General features: G+C 46.5%; 3 protein-coding genes across 4 annotated transcripts in view; 1 reads left to right on the forward strand and 2 right to left on the reverse strand.

Annotated features, from left to right (window-relative positions):
* Positions 1–17,530, reverse strand: part of LOC6590145 (semaphorin-2A) — a 33,945-nt gene extending 16,415 nt beyond the window's left edge. Inside the window, exons 1-2 of one of the 2 annotated variants that reach the window (XM_026985557.1) lie at positions 17,326–17,530; positions 13,957–14,109 (exon numbers count right to left, since the gene is read on the reverse strand). In XM_026985557.1, coding sequence (XP_026841358.1) covers positions 13,957–14,047 — 91 coding nt within the window. In that variant the 5' untranslated portion in view covers positions 14,048–14,109; positions 17,326–17,530. Of the gene's footprint in view, positions 1–1,891; positions 2,970–13,956; positions 14,110–17,325 lie in introns of those variants that run through there. The other variant, XM_026985556.1, reaches the window with a different exon arrangement.
* An 804-nt stretch (positions 17,531–18,334) lies between these two features.
* LOC6589932 (axoneme-associated protein mst101(2)) lies at positions 18,335–20,616 on the forward strand. Its single transcript, XM_026987076.1, has 2 exons — positions 18,335–18,543; positions 18,602–20,616. The coding sequence occupies exons 1-2, from the start codon at positions 18,353–18,355 to the stop codon at positions 20,550–20,552; spliced, it is 2,142 nt and encodes a 713-aa protein (XP_026842877.1). The 5' UTR covers positions 18,335–18,352; the 3' UTR covers positions 20,553–20,616.
* A 4,337-nt stretch (positions 20,617–24,953) lies between these two features.
* LOC6589933 (cytosol aminopeptidase) lies at positions 24,954–26,686 on the reverse strand. The gene has a single exon (XM_002015925.2). The coding sequence runs from the start codon at positions 26,638–26,640 to the stop codon at positions 25,054–25,056; it is 1,587 nt and encodes a 528-aa protein (XP_002015961.2). The 5' UTR covers positions 26,641–26,686; the 3' UTR covers positions 24,954–25,053.
* Between the last annotated feature and the right edge of the window lie 761 nt (positions 26,687–27,447).

A 27,447-nucleotide genomic window follows, 5' to 3' on the forward strand; every position in this document is an offset into this window, starting at 1 on the left:
TGACTCAACAAATGAAGTGGCGGCAGAGAGAGAGAGAGAAAGGGAGAGAGAGGGAGATGTGTGGGAAAGGGATGCCGCAGGAGGATAGGAAATACTGCACCAGATACACAGGAGATGATCCTCAAGCTCCCATAAATTAAATGACCTCAAAAAAAAAACAACAACTCCAAAATGTCAACCATAAATCCCCCACAGTAGATTTGGAAAATTTATATTTTGTTTTTTTTTTCTATGGATTTAAATGAAATTAATTGCATTTCTCTTTTGGGGAATAAATACGAAATTTATGTGCGTTCTTTAATGCAGCGGAGGGAGGGGGAACAGCGTTTGAGCGCTTCTCTATGCGCCGCACGTTTCCTTTGGGGCAAGTGCTTAGCTATTGAGTTTACAGTGCAACATGCGGCAAGGACCAAAGTTGTTGTCGGCACGTGAAGTTTTATGCTGCACCCATACAGTGCCTCAAGAAGGAGCCAGGCGAGGCGTCCCTGACCAGCATTCTGAAACGTGAACTATTAGAAAATGTTTACGGGTCTATGGTCGGTCCGATGGCCATGCAACAAGAACTTGTTTGCCGCACAAAATGGGATTTAAATATTTTATACAACATTTTATCTCTCTCTCCCCCCTCTCTCTCTCTATACGCTCTTTAAGCTTTTCGTCTACAATGTTAGGATTTATCTGTTTCATGTGCAAGTTTCTCTTCAAAATTCCATTAAAATCGTACAACCCGATCTGTTGGAGGGTACCACACTGTTCTCTATTGCTCTTCCCCAATTTCTCTCTCTCTCTCCCTTTGACACTTTGCTCCATTTTTCGATTGGAGCTTTGAGAGATGGCCAATACTGTGTATGTGCAGCATAAGTGATGCATAATACCTGGACCCCCCCCCCACAAAACACTCGACGGCCTCTCAGGGACTCCTACCTTCCCTTCCTTAAGCATTTCCTTTCCCCATATTTGATGTTTCTTTTGCTTTATGCGGAATTCATTGAACTCTGGCTGGAAGTTTTCAATCAAACAACCTCAAAATGATAAATTCATTTTACCAACGATTATTAAGCAAAACCAAACATGTTTCTGCCTCAGAACATGCCACAGACCAGACACAATAACAAAGAATAATAGACCAGAGACCAGAGAACAGCTTTAGATTTCTCATGGCTGAAATTTGAATAAATTTTAATGACTTAATGACTCAATAAACTGGCCAAGCTTCAATCTAGTGAAGAGCAAAGCTTGTGGCCACTCGCTTGGTGGATTTTGACTTTAAAATTATTAATATTCATTTGGGTAGAGCATCAAGGAGTCAATAATGGTACATACATATATTATGCAGGGACTTATCTGTGCGGGATTATGGGGAGGCATATGCTTAAAATATGATTACATTATTGGTATTTGTTTAAATGCGAAATATGCATATCAATGGCAGGCCCAGCCACTCGCAATGACACAAACCATTCGAATAATATCCAACATCCAAGGCATTAATATGCAAATTATGAATAATACGAGCGCCAAAAAAAAAAAACACAACAAAGGGACAACAAATGCAAAAACAGTAGTTGCATGCGTATTGCAATCGAATGGAAGTGAAATTCAATAAATAACAAAAATACAAAGAACATGCGCGAGAATATTACGGCAAATAAATTACAAATTGTTTTTGCCGGCGAAAATTGAAAAATAATATTTGTAACTGTTCAGAAAAAACGGCCCGTATCTGTACATGAAATGAATGTTTTTCGGCCCCACAGAGAGGGGAGTGCCGCAGGCCATAGGCATCGACAGGCCATCTGAAACCTTGAATATTTCACGCTATTCTATTGAGGTGATCAGACGAAAGGGTAGCTGTACTTCGGTGTGACGAGGAGGCGGATCGATTGTTTACCTCTGTTGTGCTTCCCGTGGCCGTTCGGCTGATCGTTGCCGGCGCAGCAGGGACGCTCGTAGTAGAAATTCCAGGTGTTCTCGTAGTCGGCGGCCGTCTCGCTCACACTGCTGGTCAGCAGTGCCGCCAGGAGTGGGGTCAGCAGCAGGAGTGGCAGCATGGCTCTCCGCCCGGCAAACCTCAATTGGATTATTGGGTGGTGGGAGCGGGACAGCAAGGAGGGCTGGCCTGCTTGTTGATTTTACCGTTAGTGCGCACAGGAGAGCGGCCGAAAAAAGCGACTGGCGTTTTTATGCGAATAACTGTTAACACACTGAGGTTGTATTATTTTTACACACTTTTGCGGCAATTTCGGTGAAATTGATTTCACTGCCGATGCGGCGGGCGGCAGGCGGCAGGCGGCAGGCGGCTTTGGCGGGGGATCGCAAATGGATTTTAAAACGAATTTCTGGCTGCCATGCTTCAGGCGAGAGGGGTGAGAGGTGTGCGAATTTCGTTGGGATTAATTATGTATACACTGCACTCTCACACATGCAAAGTAATGCATTTTTACAGTTTGTCGCGCGGCGGGCGATGTGTGTATTCAATTTTCAATTCGAATCGACAATTGATCGAATATGTTCACGAAGCTCAGGCGAAACAGCAACAGAAACTGGTTTATGCCCACGCAGGGAAAAAGGAGAAAGAAGACTCCCAAAACAAAACGAGAGAGAATTCCTCAACTCACGCTTCTTTGCCGTATGTGGGAGCAGGAGAGCGATACAAGAAAAGACAGAGCGAAACGGTAAACAAGAGCCGCGCCGAGACAATGGTTTATTAAAATTGCAATAAAAGAGGTGTTCCACTGTGTTCTGCCCAAACTTTGTTTAATTAATGATTAATCTGCACATATTACTCCACGCATTGTTCTGCGAGAGACTGAGGGTCTGTGGCAGCTCAGATTTGCATTCACTTGCACTCGCACGCACACAAACACAGAAGTACCATCGTCTATTCATGTGTAACGCTATGTTACAGGGCACCAACAATGCCAGAGATACACACTTGAGTTTCGTTTGATGAAATGTGAATTGAATATTGGACACACACCACCGAGCGATTGAGAACTATTGAACTTTTATTAACAATATGATTTTTGGGAGTACCGTGTGCACGAATTAGATTTCAATGTAACAAAAAAAGATCGGAAATAAAGCAAAAGAAGACGACGCGGTAAACCTGTACTTTAACAGTGGTCTGTTGCTTCGTTTGTACCAAAAATTACAGCGAACCAACGCCGTTATGTTAAGCGAGATCACATTTAACAGTGAGAAATGCACTAGCGCGAAGTTAAAAAACCCTAACGCGTTCAAACGCCGATCGAAAGCATTTATCGGGAGCGTATTCAGCAAAAAGTTCAGTTATTTGGTGCCGGCGGTGTTTTCCGTGTTTCGAATTCTTTTGAATTTTTTGTTTCTGTGCTGAAAATGTGATGTTACTTTTGCCACCGACAAGGGCTCAGCCCGCCGACGGCTTCTGTTGTTGACAGTTTTGGAAATGGCCAAAACATTTGCTTATAAAACCCTAACGCGTTCAAACGCCGATCGAAAGCATATATCGGGAGCGTATTCAGCAAAAAGTTCAGTTATGTGGTGCCGCCGGGGTTTTTTTTTTCAATTTTTTGTTTCTGTTCTGAAATTGTGATGTTTATTAGTTTTGCCACCGACAAGGGCTTAGCCCGCAGATGGCTTCTGTTGTTGACAATTTTGGAAATGGCCAAACATTTGCTTAGCTAAGCAAGGCTCGCAGCCAGGTAAGTGCGCAGACAGACAGACATTTCGTCCCCCTGGGCGGCAATTAAACCCAGTTTGACAGTCTCTGGGTGCACTTGGGACTTGGCTTGGGTGTTTGTTGCAGACACTGTCGTCTGTTTCCGTGTCTGCGCTTGTGGCAGAATACCGAAATATTTAATTAAAAAGCAAGTCGGTTATGTTTCCATTCGAAATGTGCTCTCTTCTTTCGTCTCTCTCTCCCAGCACAGCCGGGATATTTGCAATTGTCAATGGATGCTGGAGGGGGGCGGGAGGCAGGTCGGGGTCTTGTGTGCGAAACCTGTGTCTCTTCTCTACTTGCCATTGTCTGTTGTCTGTCTCTATCCCCCTCTCTCTCACTGTGTTTGCCTGCTAATGAGTTTTCACAGCAGTCCGACCCCCTCGACACCCCCCTGTCCCCAGAATCAAGCACTTGCAGCGTGTTTGTTTCTCGTTCCATGATACTGTTGAAAATTTTGACACATGTTGAGCCCACACACACATACACTCGCTTCGACTCTCCCGAATTTTCGCCAGCCAAGGTATATCGAATGAAAGGTAAGACATAGGTAGGGCTTTTGCTCACCTCTAGCCCAGGATCTGTTTTTGTCACACAGCAAGAGATAATATTTGCTTTGTTATTTTGTTATGCGTGCCTTACCTTTGGGAAAATAAACCCTGGCTCATACTCCACACCCACACACACACTGGCCCACATGCTCTCGTGTTGTTGTCTCTGCTTTTGTAGTTGCTTTGATGTTTTCGTTTATTTTTGTATTTTTTTTTTGGTTGGTATAGGATAGCCTTTCAAGTGCTGCATCAGCAGCAGGAGCGGCAACGTTGTCATTGTCGTTTGTTTTCGCAAACGTTTCTTTCACACAATGTCAACTTTCAACAAAAGACTTTAATTAAGTCCTTAATGACAGCTTAATTTAGCGCACTTTGCACAACGCGTATGCTTTGACACGTACACAAACAATGGCACAGCACACGCACACACATCCGCACGGACGCACACACTGGTTGTCCCGCTCTAACAAATATCGCGTCTCCCTTGCATTGTTGTGTTTAGTTTTTCTTGTTCTCCGCCTCTCCCCCTCCCGCGGAGCATAATTGCAATGTTTTTTTAATACTTTAAGCTTTTCTGAGAGAGCGAGACAACTGGTGGCAGCACAAAAGGTATGTTAAATATGAGGTAAGGCAGCCCAAGGGCCTGGGGAGACGAGAGGGTCGTAGAGCGTGGGAAAATCCTGAAAAGAAATGCTTAAATAGCATTTTGATTATGCCAAATAAAACATGAAAACTTGTTTAACCGCAAACATTGTTGTTATTGGTCCTTTTGGCCCTGTCAGCAGCCAACCAGGCAACCAGCCAACAACTTTCCATGCATTATATACAAAAAGTTGGACAAATAACCAGCACAAACAACAACTACAACTACAACTACAACTACAACTATAGTGCAAAAAGCGATAAAAACCATTTGTTGTGCTGTCCGTTGGCCTGTTGTTGTGCTCGCTCGCCTTTGTTGTGTGCAAGTTGGCTTACTCAAGTTACTTCCACAAAGATTTCAATGCACTTCTCTCCTCGCCGCCCAAGGGGGCGGTGGGGTCTGCAAGGCAAGAACCAGTGCCACTGACCAACAACAAGAGGGATTTGACTTCTGGAAACTGTCAGAGCAAGCAAATGGCACTAAATATTAAGTTTGCCGTTGAAACTTGACCGAAAAAAAAAGTAAACTGTCGTCCAGGCAACATTTTCCACGAACAGCCCCAGGAGTCGAAGCTTTCGATACCCTTGGAGATCCGAAGGGACCTCGGGGCACGAAACAGCTGCTCAAGTGCATTACATCCTCCGAAAGGGTAGTGCCTACAATCTAGGACCGAAAACTTGGCCGGCCAGAACTAATGAAAGCTTTCTACAAGTGCCACAAACATAGAGCATAGTGTGCGTGTGTGTGCGTGTGTGTTGTGGGGCTAAAAGTTTTTGCCTCTTGGCTCTCGACCGCAGAATTTCTCATGAGTTTGGGGCAGCGGCGGCGGCGGCGGCTCTACTTGTTTCAAGTTCAATTAATTTTAAGTGCGGCACCAATTGTGTGTGTTGCACATTGTTGTGCCTGTGTTCCTGTGTTCCTAGCTCCTTTGTTTTGTTTGCTTCCATTTTTTTTTCTAAATGAAACTTTTAGCCCGGCACGCAACGTCAGCGCCTGTGTTTATGCCATAAATAATGCAGCATATTTTGCATAATGACAAGCTCTAGCGAAAAACCACAAAAGCAGTGTAATAATTGCATGTATTTGCATTGCATACTAGATGACCCCCACCCCCCCGTTGGGGGAGGGGGCGGAGTGGTAATGGGAAACGAAACTGTACTTGAAGAAAAGGCCTTGAAGACCTCCTCAAAGTCAAAGCAGTTGTGGCTCATGCATGAGCTACAGACAAGCAGTGCATCTTGAATGACACAGATTTGTGGTGTCGCGACGCCTGTCACAGAAGCCAGCTTAAGAAGCAATGCGATAACAACAGCAAAAAAAAGTCACAAAATTCCCAAGAGAAACGTCAGCACACACACACACACACACACACACAACTGTACTCGGTGGATAAGCAAATCTTGTCTAGCCAGAAAAAGCGAGGGAGGAGAATGACAGACAGAGAGAGAGAGAGTGAGAGTCAGACTTCAGACTAGTCAGGAAGTCGTCGTCGTCGACGTCGACGTCGGGGGGTTGGCAGAGCATCAAACGTCTAACTCGTCTGCAAACAAAACTTGAGTACAGTTGACTCTTTTCCCCCACCCTCCTTTCGCCTTTCCACTTTCTGGGTCTTTCTCAGTCTCTGTGTTTGCGGAGCATAATTAAAAAAGCATTTTCGAGCAAGGGATAGAGTGGAATACCAACTACTTTCGGATTTATATTGTGTCACTCAATGGGAACGACCGGCGACTGCGACTGCGACTGCGACTGCCACTGCGACTGGGACTCTGGAAATGCAAATGCGAATGCAGCAGACGGTGTAAAATTCGTTGCATTTGCAATTTGGAGGAACAAAGCGGAACACGAATGCGAAAGCCTTCGCAGCAGAAACCTTTTGACTGCATGCAACAGACTAGAAGAAGAATTGCAGCGGCCAGGACACCAATGTAAAACGCTTTAAAGCGTGTCTGGCACCCACCCCTGACCCCTTGCCACACGCCGAAATGTCACTCGCAAAATTCTATCCAAAAAGGTGTATAATTTCCCAAAGATAGCGCTGCATTAGGATAATAATTGTGGGTGATATAAGAGGTCTTAATAGTGCTTGCTTTTCCGGAATGTACCCTGCCACTTTAAAAGTACCTGGCATGGAGAAAAAAGTCGGAATAATTTGATCGTTTAGCTGCGGCGGAGACCACAGCAAAGCTTTCGGTTCTGATGGGTCCGGAAACCGCAGGGAAAGCCGCATGTCATCAGAGGAAAACCCGGGCTGAAACTTTGGCCTGTGCCTTTCTCTGGGCTTCTCTCTGCCTCTCCCTCTGCCTGGCCTTCTCTTTGTTAACATCAGAAACAGAATCGAAACCCACAACAAATAACAGACCCCCATAGGTCATTCGAAGGGGTGTCCTGTTCTACGCACCGAAGGCATAAATCAGGGGAAACGAAGAAGAATTTTTAATTCCAACTGTCAAACTCTCGGCATCACAGAAGAGCTGAGGCTGAGCTGTCCATGCCACAACGTTGCCGGGCTGCAGGTTGCAACATGCCCATAGATGGATGGGTTTTATGCCGTTGATTGCCCCTTGTTTGTCACAGATTTGAGGAATTCTCTGGAGCAGGAACCGAAACAGGAGCCACCCGGAGCAGTCCTTGTCAACGTTAAAGTCGGGATAATTGAATTTTGCATGCAGCGTGCAGCGTGCAGCGTGCATCATGCAGCATGTAGCATGGAGCAACAGAAACTGGAAAATGTCAGATTAATAATTTATCAGTGTCGCAAGTTTATTGAAATAGATTTCCGCTCTTGCAAGACATTTGCATTTCCTGTTTCCGTTATGCCATTGTGGCATGGTTGCTGCTGCTGCTGCTGATGTTGCATGTTGCATGTTGTATGGTTGCATTTATGCAAATATACTCAAGTTTATTATATTTTCCACATCATGCTGTTGGGCATGGCCACCGGCCACTCCCTAATTGATTGTGCTGTCTCCCAGCTTTCCCTCTCCCTAACCCTCTCCCTAACCCTCTCCCTAACCCTCTCTCTCTCTCTCTCTCTCTCTAGCTTCATTTATGTAATTCCCCTTTCATTATGTCGGATTTAACTCGAAAATTCAACATTTCTCGAGAATTGAATTTAGTTTTGAAATATTTGCATATTTGAGATGCTCTCGAAAGGATAACCAAAACCATTGACCATTGTCTGTGCTACCAAAACCGGCATTCCCCATTCCCCAAGCCCCTCATGCCTCATTATGAGAAAAGACGGAAGTCTGAAAATTATGAAATGACTTTGGGGGGCGGGTAGTAGAGCCTCCATATTCCTTTCAGACTTTCAGGCATTATTAATTGCACAAACACAAATACAAAGTGCAAACACAGAGATTCCCGACTTGAATCGAAAGTCGCAGACACAGAACTCAAGGAGCAGCAGCGACTGTTATTGTTACTCCTGTCCGACTGTTCCTTTGTACAAACAATGGATTGCTCCCTTTGTTGTCCAATCATTAAGTAAGTAGGCTTACTAAGTTGCAGCAGAGGCGCTCCAGGGGTAGGGGCTCTGATTCTTTGTTACAAATTAAGCGCATTAAAATACAATATTCGATGCGGGTGGGAGAGCAGACAGTGTATGAAACAAAAGCAGTTTGCTTCCAAGATGCTCACACTGCTTCGCATCATCAGAAATGAAGGAGAATCAGCATAAACCCTCAATAATGATGCAAATATTCGCACTGCACTGCTTCACACAACTTATGCACTAATTGACAAGAGTAGAAACAATTGAATATTGATGGCAAACATTATTTTACTGCATTTCTAACGGCTTGCTACTACTGCTATACCACTGCTTGACAACGGGTGAAACGGAACGAGTGTGAAAGCAGGGCCAAGGTAAAGCAGGAATAAAGCAGAAGTAAAGCAGGTGAAAAGCACTAGTAAAGCATGAGTCAAGCAGAAGTCAAGCAGAAGTAAAGCAGAAGCTGCCTGCTCTCGATGGTCAAGTGCAAATAAGCAGTAGATGGGGCTGCCTGTTAAGTATTATCAATTTACAGCAACCTGATTTGCAGTCACACGGATTGCTGGACAACGGACGAGGCGCCCGAGTAAAAGAAGGCAACTCTGCTGGACTATTGGCCACTTGACGGTGAACAGAAGCTCTTTTTGCACCATGCATCAATGCATTCAACGAACGTACATCTGTGTGTATCTATGGGATGTGTGTACCTACATACTTCATATAATTTGAACGATTTTTAGCTTCAGTTTTCAAGTCTTTCACTTGAAGTTGGAGTTGAAATTGGGATTGCCACTTGGGAGCGTATATCCGAATGCCATATGCCACATGCCACATGCAATTGACGTGCTAAGTAACTGTGTGTCGCTCCTCTGGGCAGCCCTTCCTCCCCTTCCTACGCCCTACCCGGTGTACGTGTCTCCGGCTCATTTGCCTCTCGTCTCTCCGCTTTTTGCGCTACTCTAATTCTGCATCCGCACATCTTTCTTCTCGTGCTGCTTGCCTCCCCATATGTCTCTTCTAGCGTTGCTGTCTCTCAACCGAACAGACATGCAGATACAGATACAGCTACAGCGTAGTGTTGTTGTTTGTTCTGGTGTTGATTCCCAAAAGTATTTTGTATGTTCTATTGTTGCTCTGCCCGAGCTTCTTGCCTAACAATTTCCATCAAACTGTCTGGTTGGTGGCTGGGAGGGGAGGGCATCCTCCACTTGAACTGTTTGCCAGCTTTTTCTCTTTGTTTATTTGCTGTATTTGTTGCCAGGACACGACTGAAAAGAGAGTGCACTCGTGCTAGTGTTGAGCACAGGCCACACACTACTCTCGGTTCCAAGACCCTCATTATCGTACTATGAATAATTATGAGACCCAGCAATTATGATGCCACAGGGCCTCAGCCGCAAGGTATTTCCCCAAAAGTTCAAATTGGAATCGGTTCTCTTTGAAGTGTTGGAACCAGGAACCGGAACCAGGAACGCCAAAAGTTGTTCTTTCTTGTTGCTACAGGAATTTCCTTCTGCCTGCGGGCATTACTCAAATGACTCATTAAATCTTTGCTTTTTTTTCTGGGTTATTTTGGGAAGAACACTTTGGCTCTATGCAAAACCCGCGCGACGCTTTCAATTTATTTCCCAACACGGGACAGATGTCAGCTCTGGGAGGGGCTGGGCACCAGGGGGAGGAGTGGTGCGGTTATGGTTCACTTTACCAGGATGGTCCAGGGGAATTTCCGTGCCATAATAAAACGCTCACTAACACAATTAAACGGGCTTTGCAGGGGGTAAAAAATGAATGTTAAGCAAACATGACAAGGCTTTTAAGTTTATGGAGCTCCAGCTTCAGCTCCTGCTCCTGCTCCTGTTCCTGCTGGCTGGCTGGCTGGCTGGTCCATGGGGTTGACTAACATTCTGTTCTCTGCGGTGGCAGAGGGGGAGTGGGGGGAGGGGGGTAAAACCGGTGCACTTACTGTCACTTTTCATATGCAAAGCGCTTTACGTCTGGCCCTAATTTAATAATATGTAACATTCTGGCCCCCTTGCACCACCCCCTCACCCCCCGTCACCCCCCAGGGCTACAAAGTGCCCAATTAGAGGAGTCTGCCATGTCTGAAATGAGGAGCTGTGCTACCCCCTGGCATGTGTCTTCCCCTCTGGCATGGCCATTTCTTTTTTTACAGTCACTGCATTTTGCAATAAATATCCCAAAATTGCGAATGCCAAACACACACACATACACACACACACACACACACACACGGGGTTTCAAAGCGATTTGGCAAGCATTTTTTGGCTTTTTGCGGAAGTTTGGGCGAAAAATCGTTGACAAGCGACAAAACACTTGACAGCGTCAGCAGAGAAGAGTATGTATACCCACCACCCCCCACCCACCCACAAAAAAAGGAGTGAGAGAGGATTGAACAGGGTGACATGGAGAGGAGCATTAGAAACGACCAGAAACAAAACAGAGATTTCCACAAATAAAATCACAGCTTCGAACGAAAAACAAAACAAATATTATGGCTGATCAAATGGGACATACCCTGGAAAGAGTTATAAATGAAATGCTTAGTTTTTTAGCACGATTTGTCGAGTATTTGTCTGTCTTTCCGCGCGTAATGCGACAACGCACCTCGGTTGGAGAGCTGTGAAACAGGCTTGGGCCTGGTGTGGCCTCTGCAGAACTTTTTAGCGCGGCCTTTTTCGAGGGCAGCCTTTTCCTTGGGAAACCTTTAAAACAAATCTACCCCATGCGCCAGGGTGTGGCACACGTTTGTGCCACAGGCCAACCTGAGTGCAAAAAAAGACAGAGAAAGAGAGAGAGAGAGAAGAAAAGTAAAGAGCAAAGCGAGGAGGTGGACGCCAAAAGAAGCAACAAAAATGTGTAAATGTGCAATCAAATGAAAGAAAACCAATAATCGAAAAATGCCAATGCAGCGTGCATACAAAGAAGGGGGAAAGGGGGGAATGGGGGGGTAGGGGGTGGAAGCTGGGGAATTATTGGCTCCGTTGCAGGAGGGGTAGGGGGCGTGCTGTGTAAAATGCAGTACAAAAAAAAAAACATGAAATTGAAACAAAAATAATGAAAATTCGAATGTGTGAGCGGCACATGGATGTCAGGTGTCTCTTGCTCTGCAACCACCCACCACCCCACCACCCTACCACCCTCCCTCCCTCTCTCTCTCTTTCCCTCTCCATATCTCTGCAGAGCCAAAGAATTTACAGCTATAAATTGTTGTCGCACTGGAAGTAAAGGAATAGACAAAAAATAAAGCTCGACAAAGGGATGCCCAGTCATTAAAGCGAGTCCCGCCCACTCTACGCCTCTCTATGGAAAACCTGTAACCATTAGAGTCCTCCCAAAAGTACCAGATATACCTTTCCTCTGTACGAGGACGATTACAGGGTACCAGCGGAGTGTATCCGTGGACTCTATAGACGACATGGTTGCGGTTGCTCCTCGGGGGAATAATTGTGCACACAATAAATCAACTTGAGGAGCGGCAAATGGCAAACAAAAGGATTTTTTCAATTTGCGCACCAAAACACACACAAAATAAATGATAATGGCTCGAAGAGAGAACTATTGTTGTTTTGGGGTGGGGCGGGGGTGGGGGCTGGGCCGGAAGCCGGAAGCCAAAATGTCAAAATGCAAAATATTAATCATCATTATTTCAATCAACATTTATTAACATGGACTTTGCATTAGCACATAATGTATTTCTGACCTTTTGTCAACCCCCCAAAACACAGAGAGGCTGTGGCATCCTCCGCTCCTTCACACTCATAAAGGGAAACCACATTTTCAATGCCTCTGCTGCCTGCCACAAGGCCTGTCGAGAGGTCGCGGCCCATGCCGTTTGTCTTTTCCACAGAAAGGGACGATGCGATGGACAGTATGTGTCCTGTGTGTCCTGTGCGTCCTGTGTGTCTCTGTGTCTCCAACCCCTAAAAGGGGCACCCCAAACCCCACTTGGGCCCCCACTTGGAATCATTTCAAACTCGATTTCAGTCATTTGTCTTTTGTCATATTAATAATTCCCTTTTATTATTGCCACCATGATAATAAGCTGTCTGCTACGGGCACTCTCCCTGTGAATATCGTAATCATCGCAAACATTTTCCATTATCCCCTCGTCACAAGCCCCCCCCGTTCCCCCGTCGCCCGTGCAAAAGGTGCGCTTTGGTTCACCTTTTTTTCCCCCCGTTCTCCTCATTAATAATAATATAACGGAACACGGTACGGACGGACTCATTCTCTCCGGCGTCGCGGGGTCCTTCTCCGCTCAAGTGCCGCTGCATTGTCCAACCTCTGGCCCTCTCTTTTGCTCTCTCTTCCGATTGCGCTCTTCAAGTCATTAATTTTCATTGTGTTTTTTTTTGAGGACTCCGCGGCCCCCCTTTCGTAATAGATCATTAATAAACGAGGAATAAAAAATACCACAAGTGGCCGAATGGCAGGGGGAAAGTAATATTAATGCAGTCAAGCGGGTTATTCACTAATTTGAAAGATAACCGCAAGAGTTGGGCTACCAACCCAAATGCACAAAGAAAGCGCTACCCAGAGAAAGTTTTAACGAAAAGTGTGGAGTGCATGAGGAGAGAGGGAGAAAGTTCTCGAGTGTGTGTGTGGCCTTTGATTCGATTAGCCAGGACACTCGACACAGGAACAAGTCTGTTTTCATTCAAATCAAAACCACAGGACCACAAAATATTATCAAGTGCCTGCGGGAGACGAGGGCCAAGGACGGTTGGCTTTCTCTAACTTGATTTGCAATTATTATTGTTTAACAAGAAGCATAAGCCGACACTTATCCCTGACACACACGCACGCTGGAGCTGCTGGATCCTTGAGCTGCTGCCTCTCTTCAGTCAGATACAGATACAGATACAGATACACACTCGTACGGAATCCCAGACAATTGTTGCTTTTACTGGAAGCAAAACCCATAAATCCAATGACAGAGCCAGCATCCTGGTGCCCAGGACCAATGTCATCTTATTTTAGGCAAATGATAAATTGACAAATTTATTTGGGTCACAGCCAGGGCACGGCACATTCATCATCATTTGCAGGAGATTTTCCATCCATCGGGCCACAGGGAAAATTGAAAATTTTCCATTTTTACATCCAGCATTGTTTTCGGGGTATCCTCGATTTCCAAGGATGTTTGGGACACAGAGCAGGAGGTGAGGAGAGTGCCAGGTGGGACGCCCCCTGCAAGGCGATGGCTGTTCCCTTGCACACAAAAATTGTATAGGGTTTTAATAGGTACCACCGTAGTCGTATGACCTGCTGTCTACCTATAATGGAGTGGCCTCTCTGGCCAACTGACGGGCACTTTTGGCCAAATTCTAATGCAGTTATAATGAGCTTTAAGCCAATTGGAATCATGGCTGGTCCATGATTTGGGTTGATATCTCGAAATGTGCCTTGAGGTCTTCTCGAGACATTTGCATAATTAAAATTGATGTTCCTCCGCCCTCTCGAAGGTATTTCCAGCCATTGTTTATTTAGAAACCGTGCAAGTAGTTTGCGCCACACACTGAGGCAAATATACTCCTTGAGGACTTACCTGGCGATAGCTCCTCGGTCATGGCACGTATCTGTCGCGTGGAGAGCGCCAGCAGGAGGCAGGCGCCCAGCAGCAGGCATTCTGCAACCATTTCGATCGTGGACTATTGGCAGTAGAATTGGCAGTAGATACGCCTCCCTCTTGAAGAGCAGTCTGAAATGAAACATAATATGATATTAATAATGTATCCAATGTTTTATTAGGCTCTAAGTCTCCAGCGTGCTACGGGGATATATTGTCCGCAATTTGCCAGCGAAATCATTAAGATTTTGCAGCCATCGAGGGCCGGGTGGGTCTCCGGCTCTGACGCCCATTATTCACTGGGGCGGGGCGGGGCGGGAGCGCCGCAAAGTATGCAACGTCATGCGGTATGCTGAAGGATCTCCACTGGCGTGGCGTGGGCGAGGGCGAGGGCGAGAGAGAGAGTGCTCCGATGGCTGATGGGGGAGGCTGTGGGTGGCGGAGCCCTGAGCCACACGTCAAACACATTCATCACGAGTGCCATAGTGCCAGAGTGACAGATGGTAAATGCGCGCGGGCCTACAGCCTCGTTTGTTCATGGCCTCTGGCCTACAGCCAGCCACCCAGCCAGCCAGGCAGGCAGTCCTGTCCTGGTCTCTGGTCCAAAAAGAACAAATGGAAATTTTTCCAATTATTGCAGACAGCAGCAGCGGCAGCAGCAGAAGGACGCCAAAAAGGAACATTCAACGCTTTAAAGTGTGACAATTCTCATATTTCATACATGTGCCCAGGTCTCAATGCCGCCTGCCACATGCCACATGCCGCATGCCTCCAGATTCTGATTTATCAATAACTAATTGCAGAATTTTGAGTGACGCCTCGCTCAAGCGTCGCCCGTCGCCCGTCGCCAGTTGATCAAAAACCCATTCTGTCAGCATCACATGGCCACGAATCCAATATAAAGCGCCCGATGCACGGGACTACATCCGAAAGTAGTAGCGTAAAGTGTGTGTGGAGCGTAGGGCTGGTCACATCTGCGGCTGACATGATTTTGGCATTAAAACGAAAGTCATATTTCGGGCGGAGCGCCTTTTTCCTCGTCTTTTCGATTATTTTTTGATAAATTTTACTTTTATTTTGGACTGACGGCCAGCTGTTGAATAATTACCTACACAGGCGGTACATAGAGCGGGGGTACAGTGCGCGGCATAGCCATAAGACGGGTTTTGGGGAAGGATAATGTTTGTACAGGAATTTCAGGAATTTTCAGCGAAAACTAATCGGAAATCATCATTGGAATATGTTTTAATCATTTATGGAACTTGTTTCGGAAGTTATTTAACTCCGATTTTTTTGTTGCTGAATTATCGTTATTTTTATCGGTTTTTTTCGTTTTTTATCGTTTATTGAAGTACAAAAGATAACCATAAATGGAATAATCGTTTAAATGGTGAATTTGAAGAGTTATCGATAAATAGCAAACCTATCGGAAGGAAAACCGGATCCCAAGGCGTGAAATATGTAATTGATAATACAAGCTATATCTGAAATTATGTAATTCCAATTTTTTGTTGCTGATTTGTCGTAATTTTTATCGTTATCGAAGAAGTTATCGTCTCATATGTGAAGATATTGAAGGAGAAAAGATAACCATGAATGCAATAATCGTTTAAAGTGTACATTTGATAAGTTATCGATAAATAACAAACATATCGAAAAGAAAAGCGCTTTCCAAGGCGTGAAATATCTGATAGATACTCGTTTATTATAGCTATATCTAAAATTATGTAATTCCGATTTAGTTGTGGCTGATTTATCGTTATCGGAGGAGTAATTGGAGACGGTATCGTCTTAAATTGAAGATATTGAAGTACAAAAGATAACCATAAATGCAATAATCGTTTAAAGGTTGAATTTGATAAGTTATCGATAAATAGCAAACCTATCGGAAGGAAAACCTCATCCCAAGGCGTGAAATATGTGATGGATATTTGCATATTTCACGCATTTGCATGCCTATTGCCCTTCCCCTTCAGCATGTACATACACACACGAAACGCACTGTAGCACTGGTGGCCATATGGCAGCATATGACCCAAGACGCGGGGCTCCCATCAACACTTTCAATTTCAAAAGGAAACTTTTGGGATCCACGCCGCAAGCCCTGAAAGGGGTTAGGGGGCGTGTGTGGGCGGTGGGCGGTGGGAGGTGGGTGGAGGGTGCCTGTTAACCGCGCGGGTATTTACACTAAGTCTAATGAAATGTTTAACAAGCACTTTGCTCTGCGCAAATCCCAATGACCCATAATATTAGCATAAAATCACTTGGCAAAGCCAAAAAGGGAGTAGAACCTAACCCCCTACCCCAGGCCCCCTCTCATTCCCCCCATAAATAAGTAGTTCTCGGTGTGTGCTGTGTGGCACGGAGCTACTTGCTAGTCCGCTTGTGTGGCATGACTGGGCCTCGGAGCGGGAAAATTTTCATTTAAATTGCACACTTTAAAAGTTGCTCCTCCAAAAGGGGGAGCCAAGCCCTTTGCCTGGCCTATGCCCATGCCCAATACATATATATATATATATTTCTATGCTCTGCCATTACGCTGCAAATAAATTTTGATGTTGGTCCAATGTTTTATTTGTTTCTGGCGCAACCGAAAATAAATTACATTAAAATTCTAAGCCATCAACCGGCGAACGGCAGCAGCAGCCTGGAAATTTATTTTTCCGCATTATCCGCAGCAGGATGGTAGGGTTTCCATCTGGCTTCTATCCGCCGGGAAAGTTGGACCTCAATTAGTAGATTTTATTTTCGGTCTCGGGGAATTTCGATGAGTTGCACTACGTTTTTTCCCCCCATTAAGCGAAGCGAAATATGTGTAATTTATGGGATAGTTTCACGAGCTTAGAACTCTAATTGGTTTTAACAAGGTTCGGACTTGTTTCGGGGCAAGGAGAGTGCCATAGTCGAAAAAGTCAGATGGCTGCTGGATCACTATTTCATCGGACAATTGAGCATATATTCAGCTAGTGTTCTGTGTTCTATGCGAATAAGTCTATCCTATGAATATGGAGTAGCCTTAAGTATCTAGCAGATTGGTGGCATTCTAGCAGCTTCTAAAATTCCATTTGGATTTGCTTTTCCTTTCCCTAAAAGGTTATGTTTTGTTCTATAACATATGTCCCTTAACTCTACATCTTTTATGCCTTAGTTTCTCCCTCCTCCTTCATCACATGCCACATTCTGCACAGGTATTCCTTTGACGCTGCTTTCGCCTTAGGATCTCAAACACAGAGTCACATGTTTGTATACACACACAGACTCGCACACACACACACACTCATAGCTACAATCACACCCACATATCCTGCATTTAAAGCCACAGAAATCCCCCACGAATCGAAAACTTACCGACTACTCAATGGGTTTTAGGCCTCAGATGAAGTTTTTGTTCAATTAACGATTGTATTTTAAGTTTTTGGCGTTGGGGAAAAAATGTAAACACAGATATTGACAAACACAGGGGTTACACCACACTCACACACACTCACACACACGCGCACTCGTCGCAGGACTACGCTGCGGAATTACTGGGCGTTGAACCACTCAAAAGCATTGCTGCGAACATGTTCTCCTTTCTGTGGCTAATTGTTTTAATAACACTTGAGTTTTAAGCCAATTAATGCTGCGAAAAAACAAAAATACACCAAAAATGTACAGATGCACAAAAAACTCACTGACAGGACGACAGGCGCGCTCTCTCTCTCGCCGCAGTGTTCCGTTTCATACGATTGCGCTCTCTCCCGGCGTTCCGTTACCACTGCGTTCCTATGGGAGCTGTCAAAGTGACAGCTGAAGCGTTGCCAGAGCGCAGAAGCAGGCACAAAAGAGGACTCTGTTGCGTTTCGTTTCCATTTCGGTTTTCAAGGGTTGCTCGCTCACCCTCCCTCCCTCCGTTTCAGTGCTGGGAGAGCGAGAGCGAGAGAGTGAGAGAGCAAAAACGACAATTACCTGGAGAATTGGCATTAGCCCATTTTCGTTTCGTTATAAATTGCGTTTGTCACTTGGCAGTCACCCTGGGTGTGGGGGTGGGGGGGTGCAGGAGAGCCCCGTTCGATTCCAAGGATCCCTAACCCAGCAATTACATTTTACTTTCGTGCGTCTGGTGGCATGGAATTAATTTTCGATTTTATTGTCAGTTTGATGATGATGCTGCTCCTTGGTCCTTGCTCCTTGGTCCTTGAAGCTCTGATTTAATTGAAAATGCATGAATATGCAATTTTCACTGGCTGTAAATCGAACTTTTTCCCCTGGGTCACACAGTTGGCCCTACATTTTGCCCCCCTGAACCCTATTCGATCATTCGATTCAAAAAGTATCACACATCAGATATATATTTATATCCCAAACAAAATATATATATTTTTTTATCAGAGAGATGGTTTTTTGGAAGAAGATAACCAGCTGTATTACGAAGGGCGCCGGGGGGCAGCAGAACGGCGGTGGCAGTGGCCCGACCAGGGCACCCAAGCAGCAGCTGATGAACATGGCGGACATGCTGCAGCGTGTGCCGCCCAACCAGCTGCCACAGTTCCAGATGTTCAAGAGGCGCAACGAAGAGTACAGAAGGTGAGCTACAGACACAGCGATAGGTGGCCATCCTTGTGTAACCCCCAATCCCCGAAAGGCGCGTCAACAAGTATCCCGACTCCATGCCGAAAATCGACTGGGAGTACTATCGGAAGAATGTGCGGCCAGAGTTCGTAAGTTGGGTGAGCCAGTTCGAGCAGAAGTACGACAAGCTGGACACCCTGTTCGTGAATCGGCACGTGATGATCAGCAGCCGGCGGTACTTCGAGGAGGTCAACAAGGAGGCGGAGGAGATGCAGCGGGAGATCTGCGAGTACAAGGAGGAGTCGGACAAGCGCATCGGCGAGCTCAACAAGCAGCTGGACGTCCTCAAGGCCATGATGCCGTACGAGGACATGACCATGGAGGAGTTCTGCCAGCAGCGGCCCCACTTGGCCCCCGATTTCATCAACAAGCCCACGTTCTGGCCGCACACACCCGAGGAGCAGACGCCGGGACCCTCGGACCCGACGGCCGTGCATCCGGAAGAGCCAGAAGAGCCGCCAAAGGCACCGCCTAAGCCGCCTGCTGCTGCACCACCGCCCACTGCTGCTGCCAAGCCCGAGGGCGCTACACCGGAGGCCAAGAAACCTACAGAAATAAGTGCATCCCCCAAGAAGGAAGAAACCTCCAAGGCCGTTGAGGAAATTACAGAGAAAGCCGCCGAGACGGCCAAAGAGTTGGCCATAAAGGTGCAGCAGCTACTCACGATCGCCGTGGCAAAGATCTCACAGATGGTGAATCAGGTTCACGAGGCGGCAGCGGCCGCCAGAGCCGCCAAGACGGCCAAGCCGAAGCCACAAGAAGCTGCCGAGACGCCAAAAGGATCCGCACTGGCCAAGCCCAGGCCCAAGGCGAAGGAGGTCGCAGAGGAGGACGACGATCACTACCATCGGAGGGAGCACTCGCCTAACATTTGCACACAGACCATCATCCGGGGCGAGGAAGCCGAGCAGAATCCCGAGGTGAAGGCCAAGCATGTGAATCTCAGCATCGAAGGGGACGAAGAGGAGGACGATTGGCCCGAGGATAAGCGCAAGAAGTGCGAGGCTTTGGAATGCAAGCGCAAGTCCAAGGGGCGGCAGGAGGACGCCCACGAGGACGAGGACGAGGACATTCCATGCAAGGAGCAGAAAAAAGAAGAGGCTTCCTGTCGGCAGCGCGAGAAAGAGGAATCCCTGGAGAAGGACTGCGAGGAGCGCCAGAAATGCGAGGTCGAGGAATCGGAGCGCGAATGTGAAACAGAATCAAAGGCAAAGAAACAGGAAAAGATACAATTCGAAGATGCAGCCAAGGCCGATTTCGCCGTTTCGATTTCCACCTGTGAGCCGGTTCAGAAAACCAGCAAAACCGACAAAAAGGGGACAAAGGATCCGTGCAAACCGCAGGAGAAGGCCTCCCTAAGCCCATTGCCAGAAGGGGCCAGCTCTCGGCTAAAGATGGGCCTGAAGGACATGGAGATATTCAGCCCCGATCAGAGTCCAAAGGAGGCGCCGCAGATTGGAGATGCCAACGAGGCAGATGCCCCTGCAGCTCCCCAACGACTAAAGGACTCTACAATCACTTATCCCCGCCTGGAGATAGTGCCAAAATCAAAGAAAACCCAGCCCAAACCCCAGGCAGCAGAGGTCGAGAAGGTAACCTCAGACGATGCGGCCAAACGGGTGTTCGACATGGCCACGGATGCCGCCTCGTTGCTCAGCGATGCCACCATTTCCGAGGAGGAGGCCGAGAAGCTCAAGTGCCACCGCATCGAGACCCTGGAGGCCGCCTACCGCTCCGCCCACAAGCAGGCGAATCGCGCCCTGGTCGAGGCCTTCAAGGCCGTGGACGCGGCCAGGAAGTTGGCCAAGAGATCGCGCAACTCCAGCGAATCGCAGTTCCGCGATCACAACGCCCAGGCCATGGCCGAGAAGCACGCCCTGCTGGCCAAGTTGCTGGCCAAACGTGCGGTGGCCTTGAAGCAGGAAATCGCCAAGGTCCTCGAGAAACTGAAGAACAAAGACTGATCCAGTCTATTCCCCAATTTATACCATGTTTTGTTTTTCGATGTTTAGTTCTTATTAAATTTTCTGCAGCATTTCCCTTTCGTTTCGTTTCGTTTCGCTTTGTTCATCAAATGCTAATTTTCCCCAACATTTTGCTTCATACGCGATGCGATACTCTCTTTCTGGGTTGCTGCTGAAAACTTTTCTATTTCGAATTAGCCAACAAAATGTGCTCCTGCGTGTGTGTGTGCGTCTGTGCGTGTGTGGCATTCGTAGATTGCATAATTATGCAAATTTTTGTTGCTTTTTATACCCTCTAGTTGTGGCAGGGGGGGGGTATACTGGTTTTCAGGGTTCGAGGGTGTTTCGGCGAAACACGAAAAATTGTGTAGGAGAAAGAATCGCCCATCTATAAAAATATATATTAAAAATTCGATTTTTAATTTTTTAAATCTAAATTTTGTAATTAAATAAAATGTAAATCTGAAAAAAGTACAATAATATTAGCGACATATATATTTGTAATTAACGAAGGACTAGTTTAATCAAGGAAAAGTTTTATAGGAAAAAAACGCACCTATATAAAAAAATATGTATATTAAAAATTCGCTTTTTTAATTTTTAAAATATTTAAATTTACATTTTTTAATGAAATAAAATGTAAATCTGAAAGGTACAATAATATCAGCGCCATACATATATTTCTAAATAACAAAGGACTGTTTAATCAAAGAACAATTTTATAGGAAAAAGAATCGCCCATATATAAAAATATATATTAAAAATTCAGTTTTTAAATACAAAGTGATATTAATTAGATTTAATGGAAAACTGCACTTTCTGGGGAAATTCAGTACTAATGGCGGTTATGAATCAGGGACCGTAATCCTTATAAGTTATATAAAGATTAACATTGAAGAAAAACGTTAAAAATTCGAAAATTGAAAAATCATGGCGGCAAAAATTAAGATTTTCATGTAAATTCTATTTTTCTACCCTAGAAAACCAGGACAGATAAATGAACCAAATAATATCCTCATCCAATTTCTTCGACACCCATTTTTTTATTTTTTATAAATTAGTCAAATTCATTTCTGTGACTGCTGCACTAACAGTAACAGAGATAAAATTTTATAATCAAAAATATAAAATACAATCCTAATTATAATAAAATAATAATCTTACAAAAAAGTCCATTAAGTTTTTTTTTTTCCAAAATAAAATAATTATCATTATTTACGGTGCCTGATTCTAATTAATTTAAGTATGAAACCCATTAATAAATTACCTTTGTAGAAAATATATTTAATCTAAATAGGTAAATAAAATATTATATTATTATATTATATTATATTATATTATATTATATTATATTATATTATATTATATTATATTTATATTTTATGAAATATTTTTAGAACAAATATTTGTTAAAAAGTACGTGAAAACACTTTCTCCTTATAATTATCGGTGCACATTTTTCAATCGAAGTGTAAATAATATTCCCATTGGGGCTACTCTTTCCCAGGACTTGCCTGCCCCAAGCAGAGGGTAAGCGGCAGTCGGGACCCTCAAAAATGCACACCTAAAGCGTTTCTCTGTTTTGGTCTTTGGATTTTAAAAGTAGCCATCCGAAGAGTGCTGCCTGCTTTTCGCAATCAAACACAAAACATTTGCATAATTAGTGTGTGCGTATGCGTATGTGTGTGTTCGTGTGTGTGTGTGTGTGTGCGTGTGCTTTTTTGGGTGCGTGCCTAATTCCCGTTTGATAGTTTCCCATAAGCTTTGGGCCTTAAAACATTCCTTTTGTTCACCGAATATTGAAAATCCCCGCTACTGCACATTAGCGGGGCACATTGTAAATATTTCCCCTAAAATCCGGCTCTTATTTATGTGTACGCATTTATATATATTTGTAAACTCTAGCAGCCGTATAAATTCAATTTGAAAGCCTCGCAGCGTCCTTTTGTCCTGGTCCCGGTCCCAGGCCGTGGCCCTGGCCCTTTTGTGGAGCCCCTTCATTGTGTGGAGAACACAGACCAAACATCTTATCGCTTAATCGATTACGCAGGTGACAAAAGCATTTTGTTAAAACGCACCGTGCCAAGGGTCTAATGTATCCTTTGGGGGACCTTTTGCCCAGCGGAATTTGCATATTTATTTGGAATATTTGAAACTGATTTCGGGCCCCTCGGACGCGGAGTCGATTAAGCCTGAAAGGATTATTCATGAGCTACAAAGTGCTGGCTTTAAGCCCCGAAATCCCGAATTGGCCATTTGGCAGCAGTCTGCTTTTCCGCTTCAAATTTTCTTTGATAGTTTTCATGTGCTCCTCCCTTCTGGCTCCTCCCGTTGCGGAAATATAAAATATTGCGCTTATGTTTATTGTTTTCTCCCCCCCCCCCCCCCATACCCCTCCAAGATAGAGATACAGATACTGTCGCTGGCAATAGATTCTTTTTGGCAAGTGCCCGCCCTGGCATTGACCCAAACATAATTAAAATGTCCCCCCGCCGCGCCGCTGAAAACTCAAAGCAAATACGACTTTTCTTTGGTTGTTTTTTATGGCCATGTGTGGGTCTGGCTTTATCGGCTTTGGCTTGGCTTTTAATAGCCAGCCCAACGGCCAGGAGTCGGCCTAATTAGCGGCATTTAACGAAGCCTCGTGTTCGGGGCCGACGTGATCATCCTAGAAGGACCTCCAGGGCACACCGCGGACAGTGAAAATGTAAATTTTCACAGCATGGAAGCAACAGCGCGAGTGGGAGCCCCAGAGCTTGATTACTCGAGTCCCGGGAAGTCCCTGGCTCCAGAGCTCCTCCATTTGCCTGGTCTCGGCGCGTGTCCCCACAAACACAAACACGAGACACACACACACACACACACACACACTTAACGACGTAGTTAGCGTTAGTTAACGTATGTACGTGATATCGTTAAGTTTCGGTATAACGTTACCCATAGACCACGCGGCGCCCTGCGGCATAATAAGTGTCTTATTAGTTATGCCAAAGGAGGAGCCAAAGGAGGAGTCCCCCTCCCCTGGACACACACACGCGCATTCGGTGGAGACACTTTGCACGCAAAATCCAATGCTCGTTCTCCTAGGATTCGGATTCGGATTCGGATACGGATACGGATTCAGGCTTTGTTATTCCTTCCAGTGGCCGCAAAATTCTGTTTGCTTAGGAGATGGCTCTCTCCTCTGTGCCAACTGTTGCCTTGAATTTCAATTTGGGTTTTTTGCTGGGGTCCCCTGTACGACGCCGCCATGCCTCTCCTCATATCCCCTCATTTGTTGTGGAGCATTCGCTTCAATTATCAAACCTCTGCTGCCACTCGTACTACCGCCAATTATTGCCCATCGATGGGCACAGACACTGAGGGGCATCTTCTAGCTACACGTAGAATTTCAGGCAATGAAAAGTCTATCGTTATCGTTATCGTTGCTTTTCTTTGACAATCTAAATTCTGTAGATTTTTTCCCTTAGAAATTGCTTGAAATTCAGGGCTTTCTCGCCATAAACCAACACTGGAAAACGCCTCGTTTCTTTGCTCAACCTTCGGCGGAAAAGGCAACGTTTAAGAAAAGCAAAAGCAGAGTTTCCCTCGAAAGCAGGTCCTAAAATAACAAACAAACTGAAAATCTATTTCCACAGTTGGAAAGAAGATAAAATTAACGGCCGTCTGTCGGAAGAGCGAAATGAAAATTAAATTCCAAACAGCCGTTGGGCCTTTCGCTGGACAGGCTTTTGGGGCGGTGGAGGGTTGGTGCGGGGTGGGGGGTGGCGGGGTGGGTTTGCTGTCCAGGTAATCGGCAACGTGTAGTATTTACTTTTAGCGCTGCTTGTTTATTTTTTAATTTCCTTCCAATTAAGCAACAAACAAGAGAAAGCGAAACTGAGACTCGAGAGTCGAAGGCAGGGACTCGAAGGCAGGGACTCGAAGGCAGGGACTGTTGAGGCTGTGGGGCGGGGGGCGAAAACACGAAACACATAAAACAGAAAACAGAAAAGAAAATTAAATCAATTCGCTGAAACCCAAAAACATTCTGGAAAATTCATTAAAAAGCGGTCGCTTTTACTTCGTTTTTCTGGGATTTTTATTTGCGGCTGCCACTGGCGATGGAAGATATAGTAAACCGATTATATCTGGAGAATAAGGCGAGGATTTTTGGCATACAAAACAGCCAGAAAAATCCCTTGTCACGTGCACATCACTAGCTCTTTTGAGGACTCAACGGTGTCCTTGGGCAGAAGGCCATTACCTATGCAAAACATGTGCGCATAAATAAAGAATGTGCCTCAACAAACGCACGATGTGGCACGTATACTGGCGGCTTGTGGCCTTATTTGCTTGCAGCAATTAGCAACTGTACCGAAATTCCTTCTAGAGGCATTAATTAGGCCTCGGGACGAGCACTTAGAGGACTATAAACTCGTATATTCTTGAAGGAGACCAAGAACTAACAGGTAATTTCAGGGAATAGGTGTCGTTTGGGGTAAAACGGGGGGGTCCTTCATCAGGCAGAAGGACAGTCGCAGGCCAATTGGTACAGGAACTGGATGAGAGTGCGTGTGGGCCGGCCGCTCATGCGATTCTTGAGGAGGTACGGGGGCACCCCGTCCTTGGCCAGCATACCCGTGCCGTGGGTGTCGAGATGCACCCAGTCGCTGCATGGCACCATCTCGTGGAGGACGGCGGCCGCCAGGCAGGACGATGCCGGTCCCCGGCCCTTGTTGCACATGTCGACGGTGCCGAATTTCGTGACCAGATCCTTGAAGTACTGCCACAGGGGGAGGCGCCACAGACGGTCGCCCGTGTAGCCGCCGGCCTTCTGGAATTGCTTCCACAGAAACGAGTTGTTGGTCCACACTCCGGTGGCAGAGCCACCCAGTCCGCTGGTCACGCCCCGCGCCACCGCTCCGGCATCGACGACGAGCCGCGGCTTGAACGCCGCCTGGCCGTAGAGCAGGGGATCGGCCAGCATCACGGTCCCGGCGACATCGGGGTCCATGACGCGCATCGTGCGGCCGTTGAGCAGAGTGACCACATCGCCCGGTCGCACGGCCATGCCCGAGGGCAGATTCTCGCAGAGCGGCAGCACCGCCGACAGGTTGATGGGCAGCGACAGGGCGGAGGCGGCCCGCATGGTGGCCACCACCAGGGCGGCGCCGGACACGCCGCCGCGGTACTCGTCCATGCCCGTCTTGGGCTTCAGGCAGAGGCCGCCGCTGTGGAAGGTCAGGCCCTTGCCGACCAGCAGCACGGGCTTGTCCTCGGGCGCGGTGCCACAGTAGCTGATCTCCAGGAGGAGCGGCGGCTCGCAGGAGCCCTTGGCGATGGTCAGGAAGGAGCCGAGGTTCTTTTCCTCGATCCAGTTAATGGAGCGCACCTCCACGGTCACGCCGCAGGGGCACAGGGCGTCGACGGTGGCCTGCGCGAAGATCGACGGCGTCATCTGGTTGGCCGGCGTGTCGCACAGGCGGCGCGCCAGGTTCTGCGACTCGGCCTTGAACAGGCCCCGCGTCCAGCCCTCCGTGTCCGAGGACTGGTACAGCTCCAGCTTCGGGATGTGGGTGCGATTGCGCTTGCGACGGTTGTTGTTGTACCGCCAGACGGCCAGGGCCGCGCCCTCGGCCGCCTGCTCCGCATAGCCCATGGCATCCACGTGGACCTCGCTGCAGCCCTGGAGCTGCAGGGCCCGGGCGCCGACGGCCGTGCACACGCGCACATTCTCCATGCCCTCGTCGATGACCTCCTCGTGGTTGTAGCCGGCCCCCTCTCTGCCCAGCCCCACCAACGCCAGGCAGTTGTACTCCTTGCCGACGTTGTGGTACAGTCGTCCCTTCCCCAGCTCCCCCTTGAGGCCCGACTCGCGCACCAGATCGGCCAGCATTCCGTGGCCCAGGCGATCGAACTCATCGCCGCCCTCCGTCAGCTTCGGCTTGCCGCTGTCCTGCTCGTAGAGGCCCACGACGACGCCCCGCATGTCCTCGCACTTGAAGCGCACCTGCTGGTAGCGCAAGCTCCAGGGCACGGCCCCCCGCAATCGGAGGACTCCCAGTGTCGAGCGACCCAACCCGGCGAACAATGGCAAGCGCGACATTCCGCGAATTTGGAAAACGTTGCGATTACGAATCGGAAAAATATTCTCTGTAAAAAATTATGGGAACACCAATTTGGACGTGTGTGTATGTTGTGTGCGAGTATCAAAGTTTGAACAGACAGCACTTTTGCTCCACTAACAGCAATTTCCAATGGACTACGATTGGAAGAAACAAACGGCAACTTGTGTTTCAGCATTCGTCTGAAATTTGGGCTGTCCTGCGCTGCCTAATGTGTTCTTCCATGCGTTGGGCAGCTGAGTTGGTCCTTTAGGGAGGGCCTGAAAGTGCAAGAACAAAGTATACAGTCTCTGTAGAGGCGGAAAAGTCGCTCTCAACAATACACGCTGCTTGCAAATCAAGGCTGGAGACAGAAACCAAAGCCTGGAGCCGATTTTCGATGCAAGTTTGGGTGAAAAAAACCCTTGTCATGCCCAAGATATGCACTTTGTTCAGGGAAGCAAATACTGCTATTTATTGTCGTTCATTTGTATTTCTTTAATATTTTTTATTTGCAGATTGCTTGCAAATCGATGCTGGAGACAGAGACTAAAGCCTGGAGCCGATTCATGCCCAAGACATGCATTTTGTTTAGGGACACAATTACTGCTATTTATTGTCGTTCATTTGTATTTTTTTAAATATTTTGTAATATTTTTTATTTACAGATTGCTTGCAAATCGATGCTGGAGACAGAGACCAAAGCCTGGAGCCGATTCATGCCCAAGACATGCATTTTGTTCAGGGACACAATTACTGCTATTTATTGTCGTTTATTTGTATTTTTATAAATATTTTTTACTTACAGA

Source organism: Drosophila persimilis, unplaced genomic scaffold (assembly GCF_003286085.1).
Source record: "Drosophila persimilis strain 14011-0111.01,24,50 unplaced genomic scaffold, DperRS2 tig00000002-arrow-pilon, whole genome shotgun sequence".
In the NCBI taxonomy this organism is placed as follows: domain Eukaryota; kingdom Metazoa; phylum Arthropoda; class Insecta; order Diptera; family Drosophilidae; genus Drosophila; species Drosophila persimilis.

Bases quoted from the DNA above. Each gene is read 5' to 3' on its own strand.
- LOC6589932 (XM_026987076.1), top strand. From the start codon at position 18,353: ATGGTTTTTTGGAAGAAGATAACCAGCTGTATTACGAAGGGCGCCGGG. The intron at 18,544-18,601 runs GTGAGCTACAGA...AATCCCCGAAAG, and splicing joins CGCAACGAAGAGTACAGAAG to GCGCGTCAACAAGTATCCCG.
- LOC6589933 (XM_002015925.2), bottom strand. From the start codon at position 26,640: ATGTCGCGCTTGCCATTGTTCGCCGGGTTGGGTCGCTCGACACTGGGA.